Raw genomic sequence first — 22,453 nt, 5'->3', positions numbered from 1 at the left:
GTATTCAGCAGGTTCTGGAAAACTGGTAGTGGAAATTTTGAGTAGCTTGGAGAACCGGTAAATACCACCTCTGACTGGGCTCGCCCCCAACTATTCTCTGCCTCCCGAGTTCCAGCTGATTGGGAGGAAATGGGGATTTTGCAGTATCCTTCCCCTGGAGTGGGGAGGGAATGGAGATTTTGAAATATCCTTCCCCCAGGAGTGGGGTGGGAATAATAAATAAATAAAATAAATAATTTTATTTCTATACCGCCCTTCTCCCGAAGGACTCAGGGCGGTGTACAGCCTATTAAAAGCACAAAACAAACATCAATTAAAATAATTTAAAATTATTAAATAATTCGGCTCAATTTAAAACCCCAGAAATTAAAACACCCAATTTAAAATTATTATGTTGATGGGGATTTTGCAGTATCTTTTCCCTGGAGTGGGGAGGGAATGGAGATTTTGAAATATCCTTCCCCCAGGAGTGGGGTGGGAATGGGGATTTTGCAGTGTCTTTTCCCTGGAGTGGGGTGGGAATGGAGATTTTTGCAGTATCCTTCCCCCAGGAGTAGGGAGGGAATGGAGATTTTGCAGTATCCTTCCCCCAGGAGTGGGGAGGGAATGGAGATTTTGCAGTATCCTTCCCCTAGAGTGGGGTGGGAATGGAGATTTTGCAGTATCCTTCCCCCAGGAGTGGGGAGGGAATGGAGATTTTGCAGTATCCCTCCCCTAGAGTGAGGAGGGAATGGAGATTTTGCAGTATCCTTCCCCTAGAGTGGGGTGGGAATGGAGATTTTGCAGTATCCTTCCCCCAGAGTGGGGTGGGAATGGAGATTTTGCAGTATCCTTCCCCCAGAGTGGAGAGGGAATGGAGATTTTGCAGTATCCTTCCCCTGCCACGCTCACCCAAGCCACACCCACAGAACCGGTAGTAAAAAAAAATTGAATCCCACCACTGCTTACAACCATTGTGGCGTCCCCATAGTCACATGATCAAAATCCAGGTGCTTGGCAACTTGACTTGTATTTATGACGATTGCAGGGTCCTGCAGTGGTTTTTTTTGGAGACCTTCTGACAAGCCAAGTCGATGGGGAAAGCCAGATTCACTGAACAACCATCTTACTAACTTAGCAACTGCACTGAAAAACAACCGTGGCAAGAAAGGTCGTAAAATGGGGCAAAAGTCACTTAACGAATGCCTCGCTTAAGCGATATAAATTTTGGGCTCAATTGCGGTCGTAAGTCAAGGACTACCTGTAGCTTAAAAAAAGACACACATAACTCAGAGGTGGGCAACTGTGGCCCTTTTATGACTTGTGGACTTCAATTCCCAGAATTCCTGAGCTAACATGACTGGCTCAGGAATTCTGGAAGTTGAAGTCCACAAGTCATAAAAGGGCCACAGTTGCCCACCCCTGACATAACTGAACACAGGTAGTCTTTGACTTACAACAGTTCATTTAGTGATTGAAGTTACAGCACTGAAAAAAGTGCTGTTTCCGACTGTTTCTCTTAATGACCGTTGCAGCATCCCCTTGGTCACGTGATCAAAATTCAGACGCTCAGCAACTGACTCATATTTTAATGACCGTTGCTGTGTCCCAAGGTCATGTGATCCCCTTTTACGACCTGACAAAGTCCGTGGGAAAGCCAGATTCAACACCTTAACATCCAACTTAACATCCATGTTACTAACTTAACATGTTACTAAAAAAGTCATAAAACGGGGGCAAAATTCACTTAGCAGATGTTTCGCTGAGCAAGAGAAGTTTTGAGCTCAATTGTGGTCATAAGTCAAGGACTGCCTGTAGTTCGTTTTTTTTTTAGAAAAAAGCTCCCTAAAATAATCACATTGTTTTAAATTGGAAATTCAGATTTAAAATTATACTGACAGCTGTTATGCAAATAATTTGTAAGGAGTCACTGGGTTGAGTTGGGCAGCCGTAGAGATTGGATAGATGAATAACAATAGATGTTTAGAACAGGTATTTGACTTGACTTATTTGGTTTTGTGAAAATGAAATAATTGATCAATCGTGGCAAATGGTGTAAAATTGGACATGAGTCACTTAACAATTCTGGCCCAAATTGTGGTCGTAAGTCAAGGACTTCCTGTATATGCCATCAAGTCATTAAGCGACCAGATGGATAGATATTCTGCATAAAAGCTGGTGGAGATGAAGAATGGACTTAGAATCACACAGGGCTAATAAGCTTCTTAATAAGCTTAATACTTAATAAGCTTCATATTGCACTGTATAGTATAATTTTTGAAAGTTTAGTAGAAATTTAAAACACCCCCTTTCAGATGTTACAACGCTACAAGTAACATTATCTTGGAAATGTTACCCTTTCTTGTCTCTATTTCAGTGGTGCAGTGGTTAGAATGCAATATTGCAGGCTAATTCTGCCCACTGCCAGCAGTTCGAGTCTTACCTTCTCAAGGTTGACTCAACCTGCCATCCTTCTGAGGTCGGTAAAATGAGGACCCAGATTGTTGGGGGTGGGGGCAATATGCTGACTCTGCAAACGGCTTAGAGAGGGCTGTGAAGCACTGAAGCGGTATATAAGTCTATTGCTATCTTGGCCATTTGTATAGGATTGGTGAGATTAGGATTGCTATGAGCCGTGGTGGCACAGCGGTTATAATGCAGTATTTCAAGTTAACTCTGCCGACTGCCAGGGGTTCGATCCTCACTGGCTCAAGGTTGACTCAGCCTTCCATCCTTCCGAGGTTGGTAAAATGAGGATCCAGATTGTTAGGAGGCGATATGCTGACTCCATAAACTTTAGAAAGAGCTGTGTAAAGTACAACGAAGCAGAAGTCTTAAGTGCTATTTGCTATTAATAGAAAGTTCCATTAGGCCAGTGTTTCTCAGGCACGACGACTGGGGAATTCTGGGAATTCGAAGTTCCTACCCCTTAAAGTTGCAAGACACCCCTTTCTCCCCTGGCAGTCTCACATTTAGGCTGTTCCTTTTATCTCTTGCAGATTATGAGGAACCAAAGAAAACCACTCGAGTCCATCTGAAGAAAGTAGAAGGTCGATCGGCAGCCTCAACCGCATCGAACATAGCGGCGTTGCGTAAACATTGGCGCAATTACAAGCGTCAGCAAAGGAAAAAGGCAGCCGAGAAACAGCAGAAAATGGAAGAGAGCGCGAAGGAGAACATCGAAGTGAAGGAAACGGAAGAGAAATTTACTCCAGAACTATCACTCCGGGCCCGGCTGGAAAAATTTGCCTATTCCAAAAATAGAGGAAAAGAGGACAGCCAGGAAAAACGAGCACCGGATCCAAAAGTCTCAGCAGAGGAGCTGCATCAGGAATGTACTGTGTGTGGGAAGCACTTCACCTACGATGGTCAGCTTACCGATTCACCGGACACTGAAGCGAAACCTCACAGATGCAACGAATGTCGGAAATGATTTCCGAAGAGAAGAGTAAGTTTTGGCCAGATCACTCCCATGGGGGAGGGGAGAGGGTCTATGACAACTCGCCACAGCCATCTCACCACAGGACAACTTGCCGCAGAAGAAGAGTTACCCTAATATCAAAGAAATAGTGGAATAGAATCATTAAAGAAAGGACGCAAACATTATAAAGTAATGTAAAACACAAAATACAAAGTAAATGGGAAAGCAGTGGGGAGGGAAAGGGGAAGGAGAAGTGAGGAAAGATAAGAAAAAGAAACATCGACTTCCGACTCTTTCTGTTACAGTAGAATAAGGTGTTAACATCAAACCATGGCTTTTTGCTTTTTCATCATAATATGAACAAGCCATTTCTATAAAGATCTATCGGTCTAATCGGTAAAAGCCAAAGTCAGAGTTTCATTCTTCTTCACGTCAAGCATGAAGTTCAGAAGCGGTTTCCATGTGGAAACAAATTTATGGTCTTTTCTTTAATCCAAGTGCTCAGTTTTGACATTTCAACCAACTCCATCAATTTCTGCAACCATTAGTCCACGGTAGGAATCGAAGTGTCCTTCCATGTTTGTGCATACGAGTCTTCCTGCTGCCAACATATACAAGAAGAAAAATTCCAAATTCTTCCTCCAGTTCTTTTTCCATGAGACCCGAAAGGAAAAGTTCTAGTTTCATTTTTATCTCCGTTTGCAAAAAAAAAAAAAATTGTATTAAAATACGAATCATACTCCAAAAAAATTTTCTTCACTTCTCCTTCCCCTTTCCCACCCCGCTGCTTTCCTATTTATTTTGTATTTTATATTACTTTATAACTCAATAAAAATGTTAATGATAAAAAAAGAAGAAATGATGCCAAAGGAGGGACAAAACGAAATGTGAATGGCAAAACTTTATTTATTTTAAATAATTACATAGAATTGTTACATTGTCCCGCAGCGAGTTGGCTGTGGCAAGTTGTCCCAAGGGGTGAATCCATTGCGCTGAGGGTAGAAAAGATTTCTTTCAGAACGATGACCCTGACGGGGCATTTGAAAATTTAAGGTTTCCAGCCTGTGCTTGAACGTACCGTGTGTGATAAAAAGATAAGTTTGTGAGTGGAGCGCATTATAGAAGTCACTGCTGTTTTTCCAAAAGTGTTAAGGAATTCGCAGAGTAACCCATGAATAGCAAGGGTGTCCACATGAAAGCGATTGAGAGTAGATACAAATAAGCACAGTCAACACACAGATACACTGAGTTGTGTTTACTTTCAGGAAATAGTAAGGCACAGTCCAATAAACAGTCCAGGTCATACACGTATAAAGCAGGAGATAGCAAAATGACAGTCCAGGGATAATCCAATAACAAAGTCTTCTTACCAGTCGTTGTAGTCATTCGCAATAAATAGTTCTTCTGGATTTGCAAACAGTAGCATACAGAGATCTCAGAGAGCAAGAACAGCAAAAAGAAACAAACCATGTTTCTAGCTCCCTCTTGAGATTGGCTACAGAGCTAACCAATCAGGACACAGTATGATGCAATATAGCAGTCTTAAAGCTATATTGATGGTTTATATATTGCCAACCCAACAAGGTAGATAATACTCATTTCCTAACAGTGTTTAATTTAACTTCATTATAAAATACAAATAGAAACAAATAACGCAGATAGTCCTCGATTTACGGCCACAATTGAGCACAACATTCCTACAGCTAAGCGAGGTAGTTGTTAAGTGAGCTTGCCCTACTTTTATGACTTTTCTCGCCATGGTTGTTAAGCAAATCACTGCGGCTAAATTAGTATTTATTTTTATTTTATTTATTTATTTTTATTATATTTGTATACCGCCCTTCTCCCGAAGGACTCAGGGCGGTGAACAGCCATGATAAAACAACATACAAGACAAAATTTAAAAAACATATTAAAGCAATTCAATCTTTGGACAAAATTAAAACTTCCAATTAAAACCATTTTAAACCACTTTTAAAACCCAATTTAAAATCATTTATCCCGTCAGATCGGCTTGCTGAAATAATAGGGTCTTCAGAGCACGATGGAAGAGCGCGGAGGTCGGGGATCCTTCATATGTCCGGGGGCAATTCATTCCATAGGGCAGGAGCCCCCACAGAGAAGGCTTTCCCCACGGGGGGTCACCAGTCGACATTGTTTGGCCGACGGCACCCTGAGGAGGCCCTCTCTGTGGGAGTGTGTCGGTCGGTCGGTGGGAGGAAAATGGTGGCAGAATGCGGTCCTGTAAGTAACCCGGTTGTGAGGTGAATCTGGCTTTCCCCGTTGACTTTTATTTGTCGGAAGGTTGCAAAAGAGGATCACATGACTCCGGGACACTGTAACCGTCATAAATCTGAGTCAGTTGCCAAGCGTCTGAATTTCGATCGTGGGGATGCTGCAACGGTCAAAAGTGGGAAAAAGCAGTCATAAGACACTTTTTTTTCCAGTGCTGTTGTAACTTCAAGCAGTCACTAAATGAAATGTAAGTCAAGGACTACCTGTAATGAGGGGATAAGAGAAGGTAAAAGAAAGGGAGAGGGGCACAAGGTAAGAAGGAAAGACAAAAGCAATGGCGTCCCATGTTTTGGGGGTGAGGTAAAACACTACAGCTACAACGTCAACGTTTGTTTTACATATATAGTAAGAGACTGGGAAAATTCTTTTCTTCAATTAAACACTTTTACCATCTCTGCCTCCTTCATTTCTGGCTCCTTCCTGAGCCTTAGTGGCTCAGTGATTAAAGTGTTGTATTGCAGGCTAATTCTGCCGACTGTTAGCAGTTTGATTCTGATCAGCTCAAAGTCTTCCATCCTTTCATGGTCGGTAAAATGAGTGTTGGGGGCAAGCTGCCGACTCTGTAAACTGCTTAGAGAGGGCTGTAAAGCACTGTGAAGCGGTAGACCGATAGTCCTCGACTTACAACAGTTCGTTTAGTGACCGTTCAAAGTTAAAACGGCACTGAAAAATGTGACTGGAATTGGAACCATTTTTCCGTCACAACCTCTGCAGCATCCCCATAATCGTGTGATCAAAATTCAAACGCTTGGCATTTGGTTCCTATTTATGACCATTGCTGTTCCAAGGTCATGCGATCTGACCTCACAAACAAAGTCAACAGGGAAGCCAGATTCACTTACTAACGTATCGACTGCAGTGATTCACTTAACAACTGTGGCAAGAAAGGTGGTAAAATGGGGCCAAACTCAAAAATTTTGGGCTCAATTGTAAGTCGTAAGTCTAGGATTACCTGTATAAGGCAATGGGGTTATTGCTATCAGTCTTTCCAAATAGAGTTTCCATTTTTATGCATACCGGAATCTTGCTGCAGTCAACCTATATAAGTTTCAATTTTTTTAAAAAAAAATTCTAATAAAAACTTCTGGCTTCAGTTTTATGTTTATTTGAAGAGTCTTCCGAATTAAGGCAAAAAATGTGGCCCTAATATTTCACGTAGGGCAGTTCTCTCAGAAGTAAGCTAAGTTTACTTGGGAGTTCACGGCCTGGAACATTGGTACACCTGCGCAGGAAACACCTAATCTGGGCCCTCAAAGGTGTACAGGAAGTCCTCGACTTACGACCACAATGGAGCCCAGAATTTAGGTTGCTAAGGGGGAGAGATGTGTTAGGAGTTTTGCCCCGTTTTACGACTTTTCTTCCCGCCTTTTGTTAAGTGAATCGTTTGCAGTTGTTAAATTAGTAACCCGGCTGTAATGCGCATCTGGCTTCCCCATTGACTTGGCTTTGTCAGAAGGTTGCAAAAGGTGATGACGTGCCCTTGGGACACTGCGAGCATCCTAAATTTGAAACAGTTGTCAAGCATTTGTGTGGAAATCACATTATTTATTTATTATTTATTAATTTAATTTGTATACCGCCCTTCTCCCAAAGGGACTCAGGGCGGTGAACAGCCAAAAATTAAAAAACATACAAATGCAAAAGTTAAGACAATTAAAAAGAATTAAATCACTGGCTACCCAATTTAAAACCCCAAATCCATAAAATTTAAAATCCCAATTAAAAACCATTTAGGCTAGGCCGGCTTGATGAAATAAAAAAGTTGTAAGTGTGAAAAGTGGTCGTAAGTCACTTTTTTCAGTGCTGTTGTAACTGAGCAGTCACTAGATGAACTGTTGTAAGTCGAAGATTTAACTGTATCTGATTGTGCTGCTTTATTCCCTTCTCTCTCTCTCTCCTCTTTCTCCTCTTTTTTTCTCCCTCTCTCTCTCTCCTCCATTTTTCTCTCTCTCTTTCTGTTTTTTTTTCTCTATCTCTCTCTGTTCCCAGTTTGATTTAACGCACGTGCTTGCACAGTATACATCGCTTGTGAAAGAAGACAGACGGCACTTCAAAACCACATGGGACCTCTCTCCCGACGAACCTCTCCCTTCGGGCAGCTGAGAAGGCCGACTCGTCAATCTTCCTGCCAGCACGGTTTGATCCGCAGAGATCAGCAACTTCTGAACAAGACGTTTGCCGCTGCTTGATTTCTGCAGATCAAACACCCAGTAACAATAACCTGTCTTTTGGGGGGTGGGGGGGGCAGCTGCTGACTCTACCGTCTTCTTACAGGTCCTCTCCCCCCCCCCACAATCAGTCGTGTTGATTTTCGTTTGAGCATTTGGAAAGCTCAGAAATGTTCTCCGGAGACATTGTAGGGTGGGAAGGGAGGGGGGGGGTTCCGTCCGTTCTCGGCTGTCAGCCAATAATAGCATAACAATATTTGAGATATTGCATCCCTTTTTTCCCCAAGGTTTTCGTCCCCTTCTGTGTTGCATAACCCTCTCGTTCTATAACTCCTTCGTGGGAAGAGAATTCACGTCGTCCTACAAGAAGTCTGATTTTTCAGCAGAGTTCTCAAAACTCACTTTGACTTCACAGTCGCTTCAAGAAAAGGCTTGGAAGGAGAGTCATTTTCAAGGGTTTGGGTAGAGGCAAAGTGTCATCTGACGAGCAGCGAATTACGCTAATTGTTTAGTAGTATTTTTTTAAAAAAGACAACTAGGTGTTTCTTTTAAAGAAATCCATTTGTGTCACAATAGACTTTTCATGTTTTGTATCTTAGGTTCCCTGTTCAAGTGATGCCACACGATTCCATGTCAAGTATGGATGGGAAAGCTATCTAAAATATACACTGTTAAATATTTTAACTTTTTTTTTTTTTTTTTTACCCCCACTTTATCAAAAGTAAGGAAAAGAGTGGAGCCCAAAAAAGTAAGAAACTTGGAAGTGAAGGAATTGTATTGTTCATATGTCCCACACAAGGAATGGCGAAAGGGACATTGTACGTTAACTATTGAGCCAAAACTTAATTTTTCAGATTGGTTCTCTCTGTCCTGACATTTTTATATACCCTGAAGCCTAGTTAAGACTAAGACAGGCTTGCCCTGAGGTGTGTTACTAAGTAGGCATGTCTCACTCTTTTAAAAAAATCACCTCTTGGTAAATAAACTCCAAATAAAAATTTTCACAGGCTTCACCTAGTATGGAGTTGAGTGGGCCATTGGAGGATTATGGATGTAATACTATTTCAGGTCGTCTGCAGCTTCAGCAAAGGCCTTCGGCCCTTCATCTTTCTACGTACAACAGCCTCGCCTGAGGAGAAACAGGACTTCCAACTTCTTCCTTCAGCTTTATTTTAATCTCCTCTGGGTTGTTTCTGCCAAGCACGGCGGCCATTTTTAGCAGGTGCAAATGCTCTCCTCCCACACAGAAATTTTATGACTTTTCCCAAGTAACTTAAAGCCTGAATCAGAGCAAGCAAACCAGCCAGGCCGGTGCCATTGGCTCAGCTCATGGACTGGACGTAGTCAAGAAACAGTCAAAAGACCTGAGTGGGTTGAGTTGGCAAGGGAAAAAGAGTGAAGGAATCCAGAGGAGGAATGGCAGAGAACCAAATATTGGGGCAAAATATTAGGGAAAACTGCTTTTTTTTTTTTTAAAAAAAAAAAATACTTCGGGGCACTGAAATTAGACTTTCTTAAAAAGTGCAGCTTTCTTGCTGGGAAGGTTTCAGCTGCAACCAGGCAGGAGCAGAGAAATTGCAAAAGGCACAAGATGGAGTAGGACGGGGATTTAGAAGGACGGCCGCTAAAAGCCCTGACTACTCCACTGGATGTTTAACTCAGATTTGCAACTCGCCATATTTTCCTGTTTTAGCTCCCCGACATCTTTCTCTCCCCCCCCTTTTCAATTTTCTTAAATTATCCTCACTGTAATACAAGAATCAAGAGCCTTCCTCATTTTTTAAAAAAAACTTTGTTTGGTTTCTAATGTGTTTAATGTAACAAGCAGATTGTGAAACGCTAAGCCAAGTTGGATCTGGTTAGTTAGTACATGGAAGAGAGACTGTCAGGAAATCTCAAGGGTTGTAATTTAGGCTGGGGAAAGGGTGAAAAAGTCTGTAATGTGGGACGATTTAAGAGGGGGAAAAAAATCTGGGGGAATGTGGACCAGCGCCTTGTGTAGTGCAGCAGTCTATTTCTCACAACTGACTGATTCCAGGAAACCCATCCAACAAGCCATGAACCTATCAATCGGTTTCTACTCTCCCTGAAGCTGCTAATGTGCACGGGTATCCTGCCTCTTTATATGGAGGTTCTACTTTTCGCCTGATGGCCAAAGTTAAGACATATTCAGGGACAGCAGGAAGATACGTGACCGAATAGTTCGAATAAACTTTGTTTTTTGTGATCGTGGGAAGATGGTCAAACCCTTCCTAATCCAGGTAATTCTCAGTCGCTTTAATACAGTCTCCCAACCTTGACAACTTTTAAAACCTGACTTCCAACTCCCAGAATCCCACAGCCAGCATAACATAGCCGGCTGGGGAATGCTGGGAGTTGAAGTTCTCTCATCTTAAAAGTTGCCAAGGTTGGAAGACCCTGGTTTAATGGGAGCTACTCCTGGGTGAGATTACTAGCTTATGCATTCCTTTAAAAAAAAAGGTTGGAAAGGTATTAAGATTTGAATGACAACGGGGGGAAACAAATTACAAAGTAGTAGGAGTCACAATCCCGTTTGCTTGTATAAATTGTGACAGATTTTGGGAAAGCTTGGTGCACTCAATAAATTTTTTTTTACAACTTTGAAAGCTCAAGAATCTTCCTTTCCTTTATGAGCAACACACTAGGCTGATTTAGAAAAGCTTCAAATGGGTTGCAAACATTTTAAACCCACCTTGAGTCAGCTCAAATGGGTGGCAGTTAAATTTAATAATCCCGAGAGTTGGGGGAAGGGAAACCTCTGCAAACATTCTTACTTGACACTCAGTATTTCCTGGTGAAATAGACGGCAAACAAATTTAATAAATAATAAAATAATTTCCTAGCCTAAGGCAGGGGGGAACCTAATTCATGTAAGTCAGTGGCCCCCTAAGTCAGTGATGGCGAAACATTTTGCCATCGCGTGCCAAAACTGGGAGCGCAGGGGGGGGGCTCACACCCATAATTCAATACGCCCCTGTGCAGGCATGCAACCCCCCTGCGCTCCCTCTGCTTTTGACAGGTGATGGCCCGGTAGGCATGTTTTTCGCCCTCCCCAGGCTCCAGAGCCTTTCTAGGAGCCTGGGGAGGGCGAAAAAGGCCTTCCTCACCCTCCTGGAGGCCCTCCAGAGACTCGAAATGGCCCATTTGTCGTTTGTCGACTTCCGGTCCGTTTCTCGCCTTTGGAGGGCCTCTGGGGGGGGGGAAGCCGTTTCTGCCTTCCCCAGGCTCCTAGAAAGGCTCTGGAGCCTGAGGAGAGCGAAAAACAGGCCTTCCGATCCCACCGTAAGTCAGCAAACAGGCTGTTTCTGGCCTCCAGAGGGCCTCTGGGTTTTGGGGAAGGCTGTTTTCGCCCTCCCCAGGCTTCTAGAAAGCCTCTAGGCCCTTCCCCACCCCCCAGAGGCCCTCTGGACGCTGGAAACAGCCTGTTTCCTGACTTCCGGAAGGCCTGAAAATGCACGCACTGGAGCTGAACTAGGACAACGCTCGCGTGCCCACTGATATGGCTCCGCGTGCCACCTGTGGCACGCGTGCCATAAGTTCGCCATCACGGCCCGAAGTGATTTCATTTCAACACATCACTAAACTTTCTTTTTTCTCAGAAGCAAATACTTGGTAGTTTTCCCCATCTCCACCCTGGGCAATTTTTACAGTGGGGGATTCAGACTTTAATCTGAAATCTATGTTAAGTGGAGGAATTGACTACTTTCCATCCTTCCGAGGTAGGTAAAATGAGGACCCGGATTGTGGGGGCAATAAGCTGACTTTGTGTAAAAAAGAACACCGCTTGGGAGGGGCCAAAAGCCCTACTAAGCAGGTATACAAAAAGTATGAAGGCTATTGCTTAACGCATTGTAAGCCGCCCTGAGTCTCCAGAGAAGGGCGGCATATAAATCGAACCAATAAATAAATAAATAAAATAAACTTTCAGGGGTGGGCTGCTGCGGGTTTGGGAGAACCTCTAGCTAAAATTCTGTGCAGTTCGGAGAACCCCCAAATCCCACTTCTGGCAGGCCTCACCCCTCCCAGGAGTCCCGTTTTGGATGCAGGTAAGCACAGGGCACACACAGAGACTCGGGGAGTGCGAAAAATGGGCCTACCGGAAGTTCAGGAAGGCCGGAAATAGGCCCGTTTCCGGCCAACAGAGGGCCTCCGGAGCCTGGGGAGGCTGTTTTCGCCCTCCCGGAGGCTCAACAAAAGCCTCCAGAGCCCAGGGAGGGCAAAAACACCCCCCCACCCCCCCTACGGTGCAGAAGGCTGACTAGGCCACGCCCACCATGGCCACGCCCACCCAGCAACCAGGCAGAGAACCCCTTGCTAAAAATTTTGAAGCCCACCTGACTACATTCAAATGTTCAGGATCATTTGACGGAGTCCTGTTAGGGACGTTTGGTCCCAACCTAGGAAGTGAATCTTGTAATGCACCCAGGGATTGTGAAGATTATTTTTTAAAAAAATACAATCCGAGGATTGAAAAGGATTGGACTCTTTTAGGCCAAGAGTCCAACCTGCTATCCAGAGTAAGAATCGGATTAAAGCCTCCGCAGCAGATGGCTGCTTAGCTCCTACTTAAGTCCACTGAGAGATGATAATCCTTGCTGAAGGTCTATGGCGGGGGCGATCAAACTTGGATTTCATCGAGGGCCGCATCAGAGTTGTGTTTCCCCTTGGGGGGCTGGGGTGGGCGTGGCCAGCTCAACGTCACTCATGTCGGGGTGCCTGTGGTGGCCCAAGCGTTCTGCCAGAGAAAACGGACTCCCAAGCTCCGTTTTCGGCTGCAACCTTCTGCCAGTGAAAACAGAGCTAGGTGAGGGCTGTGTACGGCCCTCCCGAGCTCTATTTTTGCTGGGAGAGGCACTGTGGGCCAGTCCTTCACTGTTTCCAGGGTGGCCCCATGGGCCAGATCTAAGCACCCCATGGGCCGGATGTGGCCTGCGGGCCTTCAGTTTGACACCCTTGGCCTATGGCGATTCTCAGTCATCCAGATCATGGTTGTCCTAAACCTGTGATGGCGAACCTATGACACGGGTGCCACAGGTGGCATGTGGAGCCATATTGGTGGGCACGCGAGTGTTGCCGTAGCTCAGGTCCAGCATGCATGTGCGCACCGGCCAACTGATTTCCAGGCCTTCCGGTACCACTGGAAGTTGGGAAACTGGCTGTTTCTGGCCTCCTGAAGGCCTCCGGGGAGTTGGGGAAGGCTGTTTTTGCCCTCCCCAGGCTCCTAGAAAGCCTCTGGAGCCTGGGGAGGGGGAAAAACGGGCCTACCGTGCCATCGCGTGCCAAAAGCAGGGGGAAGTGTGGGGGGGGTCACGTGCGCATGTGTGGAAGGGCGGGTCGCATTGAATTATGGATGTGGGCACACGTATCCACGACCCCCCCGCGACCCCCCGCTTTTGGCACGCGACGGCAAAAAGGTCCTAAACCATGGGACAACCCTTGCTGGATCACCATCAAATTCAATGGAAAAAACTTCTAGCCTGCATTAGTTACACACTGCCCAATTTCCCTAAGCAATCAAAACTTACCGTACTTTTCAGAGTATAAGACACACTCCCCCACCTAAAAGAGGGTAGAAATGTTGGTGCGTCTTAGAGACCGAATACAGCCATTTTTGGCTTCCCGAAACCCCGCCCCATGTGTCCCATTTTTGCCAAAAACTTAACTTTTTCGCAAAAATGGGACACGCAGAAGGTTTGGGAGGCCTGCAGAGTGCTCCTGGGGGCTGGGGAGGGCAAAAACGGGATGCACAGGGGTGGGTGGGGGGTTGGGAAGCCAAAAATGGGCAGGTTATATGCAAAAATGGGACCTGCAGACAGTTTGGGAGGCCTGAAGAGTGCTACTGGGCAAAAACCAGACACATGGAAGCCAAAAACTTTTTTTTTCTTCTTGTTTTCCTCTTTGAAATCTTGGTGTGTCTTATAGTCTGAAAAATACAGTTCAGTACAATGATAAAAAAAAAATACTTCATTTTCTTAAGACAATGCCTCGGAGACTCGTGTTGTCTACGTAACATTTGTTTAATCAGAACAAAGCACAAACACAACCGTTGCAATTGAGTTTTTGTTTACAGGGGGTGGAGGTTTTCAGATGACAATTGTCGTCACGTGGACACGCTGGTGCTTCAGCAGAGCCCCTTTGTGGCAAAAGCTTTTTCCGCACTCCGGACACTGATAAGGTTTCTCATGGACGTGCTTCCTTTGATGGTCGATCAAGCTGTCGCGCCGAGAGAAGCTTCTCCCGCACTCGGGACACGCGTAGGGCCTTTCTCCCGTGTGGATCCGCTGATGGCGTATCAAATGAGCCCGCTGTCTGAAGAACTGGCCGCACTGAGGGCATTCGAAGGGTCTCTCTCCCGTGTGGATTCTCACATGTCTTATCAAAGTTTCCCGGGTAGGAAAGTTTTTCCCGCACTCGGGACATTCATAAAGCCTCTTCCCCGCCCGGAGACCTCTCAACAAATGTTCTCTTTGTTGGAATATTTTCCCAATATCGGGGTACCCGTGAGGGATCTCGACCCCGTGCAGTTTCTGATGGTGCATTAAATGTTCTTTCTGCCGGAAACATTTCCCACATTCGGGACATCCGAAAGATTTTTCCCCTGGTTGAATTCTCGGACACGGTTTTTGTTGGCAGTTTTCCACCCACGTTGGACATTCGGTGGGGTCCTCCTCACCGGGGTAGGTCATCGCAAACCCTGGTTTGTAGTGGTATTTCCTACAATAGTCTGAAACCAAAGGTTCGTCCGCCATAGACTGCAGTTCAGAGGTTTCACTACAGAGGGCGATAAAGTTTTCTAAAGCTTCTCCGGGCTCTGCGTCTAACTTCCCCTGCTCCACGTGGGTCTCGCAACTTTGTTCGTGAACGGTTGTCGTTGCAGGAATGTTCCACTGTGAGAATTCGGTAAGCGTCTCCCCTTCCATTTGGGAGCTCTTCAGTTGCATCCAAGGCCTCTTTTCGTCACCTGAAGGGAAACAAGAGAGGAACTTTGGTCTGAATCTGATCATTTCTTTCCTACAATCTTTTTTTTTTTTTAAATGGCTGTCCTAACTTCCCGCTTCCTTTTTCCAACTGAGTTAGAATGTGGTTACTAAACATCCGTCTTCCTGACCCCGCCATCTGGTTACGTGATACATTCGGGGATTCAGAACGCAGGAATTAAAAGTTATTACCGAGGGAATCGGTTCTCCTCAGTGGTGCCGGAGATACGTAGGACATGAGCTAAGGAAATGTTTGGTTACATCTCGCATTGTGGAAAAATACAAAGTACAGATAAGCCTCACTTAATGAACAGTCGCTTAGCAACCATTGTTAAGGAACTCTGGTGGCGCAGTGGTTAGAATGCAGTATTGCAGGGCTGATTCAGCTCGCTGCCAGGAGTTCGATCCTGACCGACTCAAGGTTGACTCAGCCTTCCGTCTTTCTGAGGTCTGTAAAATGAAGACCCAGATTGTAGGGAGCAATAGGCTAACACTGTAAACTACTCAAGAGTGCTGTAGAGTGGTATATAAATCTAAATACTACAGGTAGTCCTTGACTTACAACAGTTCGTTTAATGACCGAAGTTAAAACAGCACTGAAAATAGTGACTTATGACTATTTTTCACACTTATGACCGTTGCAGCGCCCCCCTCCCCCCAGTCATGTGATTTACATTCAGATGCTTGACAACTGGCTCGTATTTATGACGGGTGCAGTGACCCGGGGGTGTGTGTGTCTTGGGATTCCCCCTTTGTGATTTTCTGACAAGCAAAGTCAATGAGGAAAACAGATTCACTTAACAACCTTGTTACTAACTCCTACCACTGCACTGATTCACTGAAGATATAGCAATAGCTATTAGACTTATATACTGCTTCACAGTGCTTTTACAGCCCTCTCTAAGCAGTTTACAGAGTCAGCATATTGCCCCCAACAATCTGGGTCCTCAAATGTGGCAAGCAAAGTCGTAAAATGGGGCAAAACTCAATTACCAATTTTTTTTTCTTACCAATTTCTCACTTAGCAACATAAATTTTAGGCTCCATTGTGGTCGTAAGTTGAGGACTCCCTGTATTGCTATTGCTAACTGTTACGATGGATTCCGCCCTGCCTCCCCCAAAGTTACTTAAGACCTGGTTCCTTCCGACAGCTGCACATATCCTCACAATCACAACCGCATTTCAGGTGCTTGGCAACTGACTCATTTTTATGGCTGGTTGCAGCATTCTTGCAATAGCACTTAGACTTATATACCTGTTCTGCCCCAGCTACAGACCCCAAAGAACACACACACAGTCTATACAAAACTTAAATTTACTTAGTCTTTTCCAAACAAAGACTGTTAATAAACTTCCTTAACAGCCTAAAAAGAACCAAAGATAAAGTAATCAATATCTTACTAAGGTTGGCAGAAAGCCCAGAAGCAATTTGCAGAGAATCCAGACGCGAAGGAGAATGAACTAAAGTTGTTCCCTACAAATTGCTTCAGTCGGCGTTCCTCCTTAAATAGGCTAAGGGAGTGGCCAATTAGCCCCAAGCCTTACTTTCAAGGAGACATCCTCCTGAGGAGCCACTCCTGCCTTTTGGCAGCTCTGCGCGCCCGTGCATCAAGAAGAGGCTCCTCCTCTTCGTCCTCTTCACTTAAAGGAGCTTCTGGAGGTTCTGGCTGAATCCCTGCCTCTGGCATCACATCTTCTCCAGCCTCCTCATTGTCTGACTTGAGTGCCAGCTGCGCAGGCTGCTGGCGCAGCACCACACCAGCCTCCTCGCTGTCAGAATCAGCTACAATCCATGTTATGGCCGCTTACGGGCCATAACAATACCGTTCAAATCATGCTTTACCACTCTGAGTAGTTTACAGAGTCAGCATATTGCCCCCTAACAATCTGGGTCCTCATTTTACTGACCTCAGAAGGATGGAAGGTTGAGTCAATCTTGAGCTGGTGAGAATCGAACCTCTGGCAGTCGGCAGAAGTAGCCTGCAATACTGCATTCTAACCACTGCACCACCCACGGTACAAAATGTGCCCCTCTAAGACACACGTAACACAGCCTGCACTGCTGTGTTATGTATCAGTTGAACTTTCCATACACTCTTCAAGGGCACCCCCAGGTAGAGTGCATTGCAGTAGTCCATAGCGCAAAATTTACAGAATGCAGGTAGTCCTCCACCTACGACCAAAGTTGAACCCGAAATTTCCGTTGCTAAATGAAACATTTTGTTAAATCGAGGACTACCTGTACATCCAAGTCATGGGCTCCCTTTGAACAGGTAGTCCTCGACTTAGGACCACAATTGAGTTCAACGTTTCTGTTGGTAAGGGAGACATTTTGACCCATTATACAACCTTTTACAACCTTTCTAACCACAGTTGTTCAGCAAATCACTGCAGTTGTTAAATTAGTAAAACGGTTGTTAAGTGAATCCAGCTTCCCCACTGTCAGGTCGCAAAAGGGGACACTGCAGCCATCAGTCAGTCAATTGCCAAGCATCTGAATTTTGTTCATGTGGCCATGCTGTAACGGTCATAAGTGTGAAAAACGGTGGTAAGCTACTTTTTTCAGAACCGTTATTAACTTTGAATGGTCACTAAATGAACTGATGTAAATCGAGGACTACCTGTACTTTCAATACAGTGCCGATTTATATCTTTTGGCAAAATCTGTAGGTGGATCTCCTCAAGAGAAGAACAAACAGCCTGCAACCCACGTATAACCAACGTGTACAACTTTACAACAATAAAAAAAAAATTGCAATGCACTTTTATTTTTACACTGCCTTGTTTTGTCTATTTTAATCTTTCTCATTGGGAGGCAGAACGCCCATGCGCTCTAAGATTGAAGACACTGAATACACTTCGTAACAAGAGCAGGACAGGTTCAAAAATTAAAATTCAGGACATCTCTTAAGACCAAGGATGATATATTAGCGCAAACATAATTTTGTCTCTATAGAAAATTCAGCTCCGCTGAGCAAGCTCAAGAAAGTAAGGCATACACAGATTTCAACATGATCTCTTTTAATGTTCCATCTCAGAGTCAATACAGAACCTTAGAAAATAACAGAATTAAGAGAGTTGGAAGGGACCATCGAGGTCTTCTAGTCCAACCCCTGATCAAGCAGGAGACCCTACACCATTCCAGACAAGTGGCTGGCCAATCTCTTCCCCAAAACCTCCAGTGATGGGAGCATCCACAATTTCTGAAGGAAAGTCGTTCCACTGATTTAATTGTACTGTCAGGAAATTTCTCCTTAGTTCTAAGTTGCTTCTCTCCTTGATTCGTTTCCACCCGTTGCTTCTTGTCCATCCCTCAGGTGTTTTGGAGAATAGCTTGACTCCCTCTTCTTTGGGGCAGCCCCTGAGATATTGGAACGCTGCTATCATGTCTTCCCCTAATCCTTCTTTTCATCAAACTAGACATACTCAGTTCCAGCAACCGTTCTTTATATATTTTTTAGCCTCCATCCCCCTAATCATCTCTGTTGCCCCTTTCTTCACTCTTTCCAGAGTCTCAACATCTTTTTTATAATGTGGTGACCAAAACTGGATCCAGTATTCCAGGTGTGGCCTTACTAAGGCTTTACAAAGCGGTACTATAGTCCCCAAAAGTGCTTTTTCAAAAGGCAACTGGACTTTCTGTTTTTTTCTTTGAAGACGTTTCGCTTCTCATCCAAGAAGCTTCTTCAGTTCTGACTGGATGAGAAGCAAAACGTCTTCAATGAAAAAAAAAAAAAAACCAGAAAGTCCAGTTGCCTCTTGAAAAAGCACTTTTGGGACAACCATGACTTGGATGATGGAGAATCTCCATAGACAAGCGGTACTAGTACTTCACGCGATCTTTATTATTTATTTATTTATTATTCAAACTTCTATACCGCCCTTCTCCTTTCGGACTCAGGGCGGTGAACAGCCAAAATAAAAACATTTATACATAACATTGCAACTAAAAATAGATTTAAAATAATTAATAAATTTGGCCCATAATTTAAAACTTGTCAATTTAAAATCAGTATCAAAATTTTAAAACCAACCCTAAAATCATCTCGATTCCATCCCTTGGTTAATGAAACCTAGGATTGCTAGTTTGTTAAAAGTGGAGTTTCAAGTCACTCAAAACGCTTTTTCTCAGATGACTAGCCACATGGGCTGAGTTTCTGGTCTCTCACAGTGGCCTATAACGTGTGGGGATACTTCCAACACCATGTTAGTTAATATCTTCTAGCAGTGTCTTTCGTCGTAAGTCAACCATTCGGTCATGTCCGACCCTCAGCCACTCTATGGTTCAGCCTAGAGTGGCCGGGGATCGGACACGACTGAATGGCTGACGGCGAAAGACACTGCTAGAAGATACAGGCAGTCCTCGACTTACTTACAAGTGTTCACTTAGTGACGGTTCAGAGTTACAACACTGAAAAAAGTGACTTATGACCATTTTTCAGAGTTATGACCTTTGTAGCATTCCCCACGATCATGTGATCAAAATTCAGATGCTTGGCAACTGGTTCACACTTATGGCTGTTACTGTCCCAAGGTCATGTGATCCCCTTTTGCGACCTTTTGACCAGCAAAATTAATTGGGGAAGGAAGCCAGATTCACTTAACAACTGTTTTACTAGCATTAACAAACACGGTACCGGAGGTATCCCCACACGTTTTATTCATGCTGGCTGGGGAATTCTGGGAGTTGAAGTCCACACATCTTCAAGCTGCCAAGCGTTCAAGGTACAGCAAGTCCTCGATTTACGACCACAAGAGAGCCCAAAATTTCTGTTGCTAAGCAAGACATTGGTTAAGCTTGCCCCGTTTTACAACCATCCTTGTCACAGTTGTTAAGTGAATCACCACAGTTGACAAATCAGTAATATGGTTGTTAAGCGAATCCAGCTTCCCCGTTGATTTTGCTCCTCAAAAGGTCATAAAAAGGGATCACGTGTCCCCGGCACATCACAAGTCATAAATATGAGTCACTTGCCTACAAGGAAAAAAAAAAAAAAAAAGGGCTGTCACCAACCTACCAAACTCCATGATTTTCATCCTGAAAGGCCCTGCGGAAAAGATCCTTTTCACAGGAAGCCCTCTACTTTTGACCACAATCAGGATAAGAATTCCGTTGCTAAGCGATGCGGTCGTTAAGTGAGTCATCCCCAATTTTACAACCTTTTTGGTTTCCCCATTTATTTGGCTTGTTGGAAGTTGGCTGGGTAGGTCAGGTTACCTCAGCTGTCCTAAATACAGGGAGTCCTCGACTTACGACCACAATCGAGCCCAGAATTCATGTTGGTAAGTGAAAAATATGTTAAGTGAGCTTTGCTCCATTTGATGACTTTTCTTGCCACGTTTGCTAAGTGAATCACTGCAGTTGTTAAACTAGTCACAGGGTTGTGAAGTGAATCCAACTTCCCCATTGACTTTGCTAGTCAGGTCGCAAAAGTGGATCGCATGACCCCAGGACACTGCAACTGTCATAAATATGAGTCAGTTGCCAAGCATCTGAATGTAAATCGTGTGACCATGGAGATACGGCAACGGTCATTAAGTATGACAGGTGGGGCACCCTATCTTCGCTGGTGAGATGGCACCATCCGACGGCTGCTGTGCCCCTCGGCTGGTGCATCTGCCAGATGTGCCTGTGGAAACAGAGGAGGGGCAGCATCTGGCCTTTTACAGAAAAAAAAATGGCTGACTCCTGACACATTTAGAAGCTAGTACTATATTTTTCGGACTATAAGACGTGCCCAAATTTAGAAGAGGAAAACAAACAAAAAAAAAAGTTTTTGGCCTCCTTCTTTCAGGTCTTTTTTCGGCCCTTTCTCAACCTTTTTTGGTCCATTTTTGAGGCTTTTGGCAGCCCGTTTTTGAGGCTTCTTCCGGCCTGTTTCTGAGGCTTTTTTCAACCTGTTTTTGAGGCTTTTTCGGCATATTTGCGGAGCTTTTTCCAGCCCATTTTTGAAGCTTTTTTCGGCCCCTTTTCGAGGCTTTTTTCAGCCAGTTTTCGAGGAAAAAACAGGCCTCAAAAAGCCTCAAAAACGGGCTGTAAAAAGCCCCCTCAAACGGGGTGTGCAGAGGCAAAAAAACAGCCAGCAATATTTGGTCTATAAGACGCACAGACATTTTCACCCCCTTTTGGGAGACAAAAAAGTGCATCTTATAGTCCCCAAAAAATGGTAATTCATTTCAAAAAAATTTTTTGAGGAAAAACATTCAAAACAGAGAATGCTCTTCTCTGGGTAGTCCTCAACTTATGACCACAAATTGAGGCCAGAATTTCCACTGCTTAAGCAAGGCATTGAAACGAGTTGTGTCTGATTTTTTTTTTTCTGTTTTTACCACGGCTGTTCATTGAATCACTGAGGTTGTTAAGTGAACCACGCAGTGGTTAAACGAATCTGGCTTCCCGCATTGACTTAGGCTTGTCCTAAGACGGCTGGGAAAGTCATAAATGGCAATCACGTGATCCCATGACAGTGGCCAAGTCTGATCATGTGACTGTGGAGACGCTGCAAAGATCATACATTTACCAGTTGTTAAGTCCCCATTTCAGGGCCATTTTAACTCCAAACAGTTGGTAAACGAATGGCTGTAAGTTGAAGACTACTCGGAGTTACCAGTTTTCAAGATATTAATTTGATTTACCCCGTTATCAAGAAAGCAAATTTATTTGCCTGTTGTAACTGCAATTATAGCAGACAAGTTAAACCAGTTGTGCTCCTTATACTGACTGTTACTTTTTTAAAAAAAAACAGCCAAATTAAACCACCCTGACTCACTGGGAGTTTGATGGCATAAAAATTCTGTAAACTTTAAGAAGAAAAAAAAAATTAACAGAACTGCAGAGCTGATCCCGATACCCTGCATGAATTCCAGGAAAGCTGCTATGTCCTGTCAGGAAATTACTGACACCCCAAACTCCTCACTGTCCTCAATTGCAATAGCACGTAGACTTATATACCGCTTCAGTGTTTTACAGCAATCTCTAAGCGGTTTAGAGAGTCAGCATATCCCCCTCCAACAATCTGGGTCCTTATTTTACCGACCTCGGAAGAATGGAAGGCTGACTCAACCATGAGCCAGTGAGGATCGAACCCCTGGCAGTCGGCAGAGTTAGCCTGCAATACTGCATTCTAACCGCTGCGCCACCAAGGCTCATAGTACTCCAAATCTCATCAACCTTACACAAATGAGCAAGATAGCCATAGCACTTAGACTTGTATACCACTTCAGTGTTTTACAGCCCTTTCTATGGGGTTTACAGAATCAGCCTATTGCCCCCAACAATCTGCGTCCTCATTTCACCGACCTTGGAAGGATGGAAGGCTGAGTCAACCTTGAATTGAACTGCTGGCAGTCGGCAGAATGAGCCTGCAGTACTGCATTCTATCCACTGCACTACCGCGGCTCACCAAACAGGCAATGAAGTTCTATTTCGGATTTATTTTGTCGTGGAGGAGCCAGCATCTAACACAACTCCTTCGATTCTACGATTGTAAAGAAAGAGGGAAGAAAGGGCAAAACACCCAAGCCCAAATCCTGAGGAGGGGAGGGTGTGATCCAACTAACCAGCTAACGCACAAACCCGAAAAGGGAATAAA

The 22,453-nt window shown here is 44.3% G+C and overlaps 2 protein-coding genes across 3 annotated transcripts in view; one reads left to right on the top strand and one right to left on the bottom strand.

The window, feature by feature from the left end:
• Window positions 1-9,332, top strand: part of LOC139311825 (zinc finger protein with KRAB and SCAN domains 7-like) — a 51,383-nt gene extending 42,051 nt beyond the window's left edge. Inside the window, exons 11-12 of one of the 2 annotated variants that reach the window (XM_070936346.1) lie at window positions 2,979-3,427; window positions 7,685-9,332. In XM_070936346.1, coding sequence (XP_070792447.1) covers window positions 2,979-3,412 — 434 coding nt within the window. In that variant the 3' untranslated portion in view covers window positions 3,413-3,427; window positions 7,685-9,332. Of the gene's footprint in view, window positions 1-2,978; window positions 4,109-7,684 lie in introns of those variants that run through there. The other variant, XM_070936347.1, reaches the window with a different exon arrangement.
• Window positions 9,333-13,887: 4,555 nt separating this feature from the next.
• LOC139311885 (zinc finger protein 586-like) lies at window positions 13,888-22,453 on the bottom strand. Its single transcript, XM_070936409.1, has 2 exons — window positions 22,422-22,453; window positions 13,888-14,845 (listed from the first exon to the last, which is right to left on the bottom strand). Exon 2 carries the CDS (start codon window positions 14,823-14,825, stop codon window positions 13,968-13,970), a length of 858 nt encoding a protein of 285 aa, XP_070792510.1. The 5' UTR covers window positions 14,826-14,845; window positions 22,422-22,453; the 3' UTR covers window positions 13,888-13,967.

This window comes from Pituophis catenifer, unplaced genomic scaffold (genome assembly GCF_029215685.1).
Source record: "Pituophis catenifer annectens isolate HBS135680 unplaced genomic scaffold, rPitCat1.0.hap2 SCAF_2, whole genome shotgun sequence".
NCBI lineage: Eukaryota > Metazoa > Chordata > Lepidosauria > Squamata > Colubridae > Pituophis > Pituophis catenifer.
Note: the sequence above shows the minus strand (reverse complement) of the source record. Positions and strands in the feature narration are given on the sequence as shown.

Coding starts and splice junctions, on each gene's coding strand:
- LOC139311885 (XM_070936409.1), bottom strand. CDS start 14,825: ATGCAACTGAAGAGCTCCCAAATGGAAGGGGAGACGCTTACCGAATTC.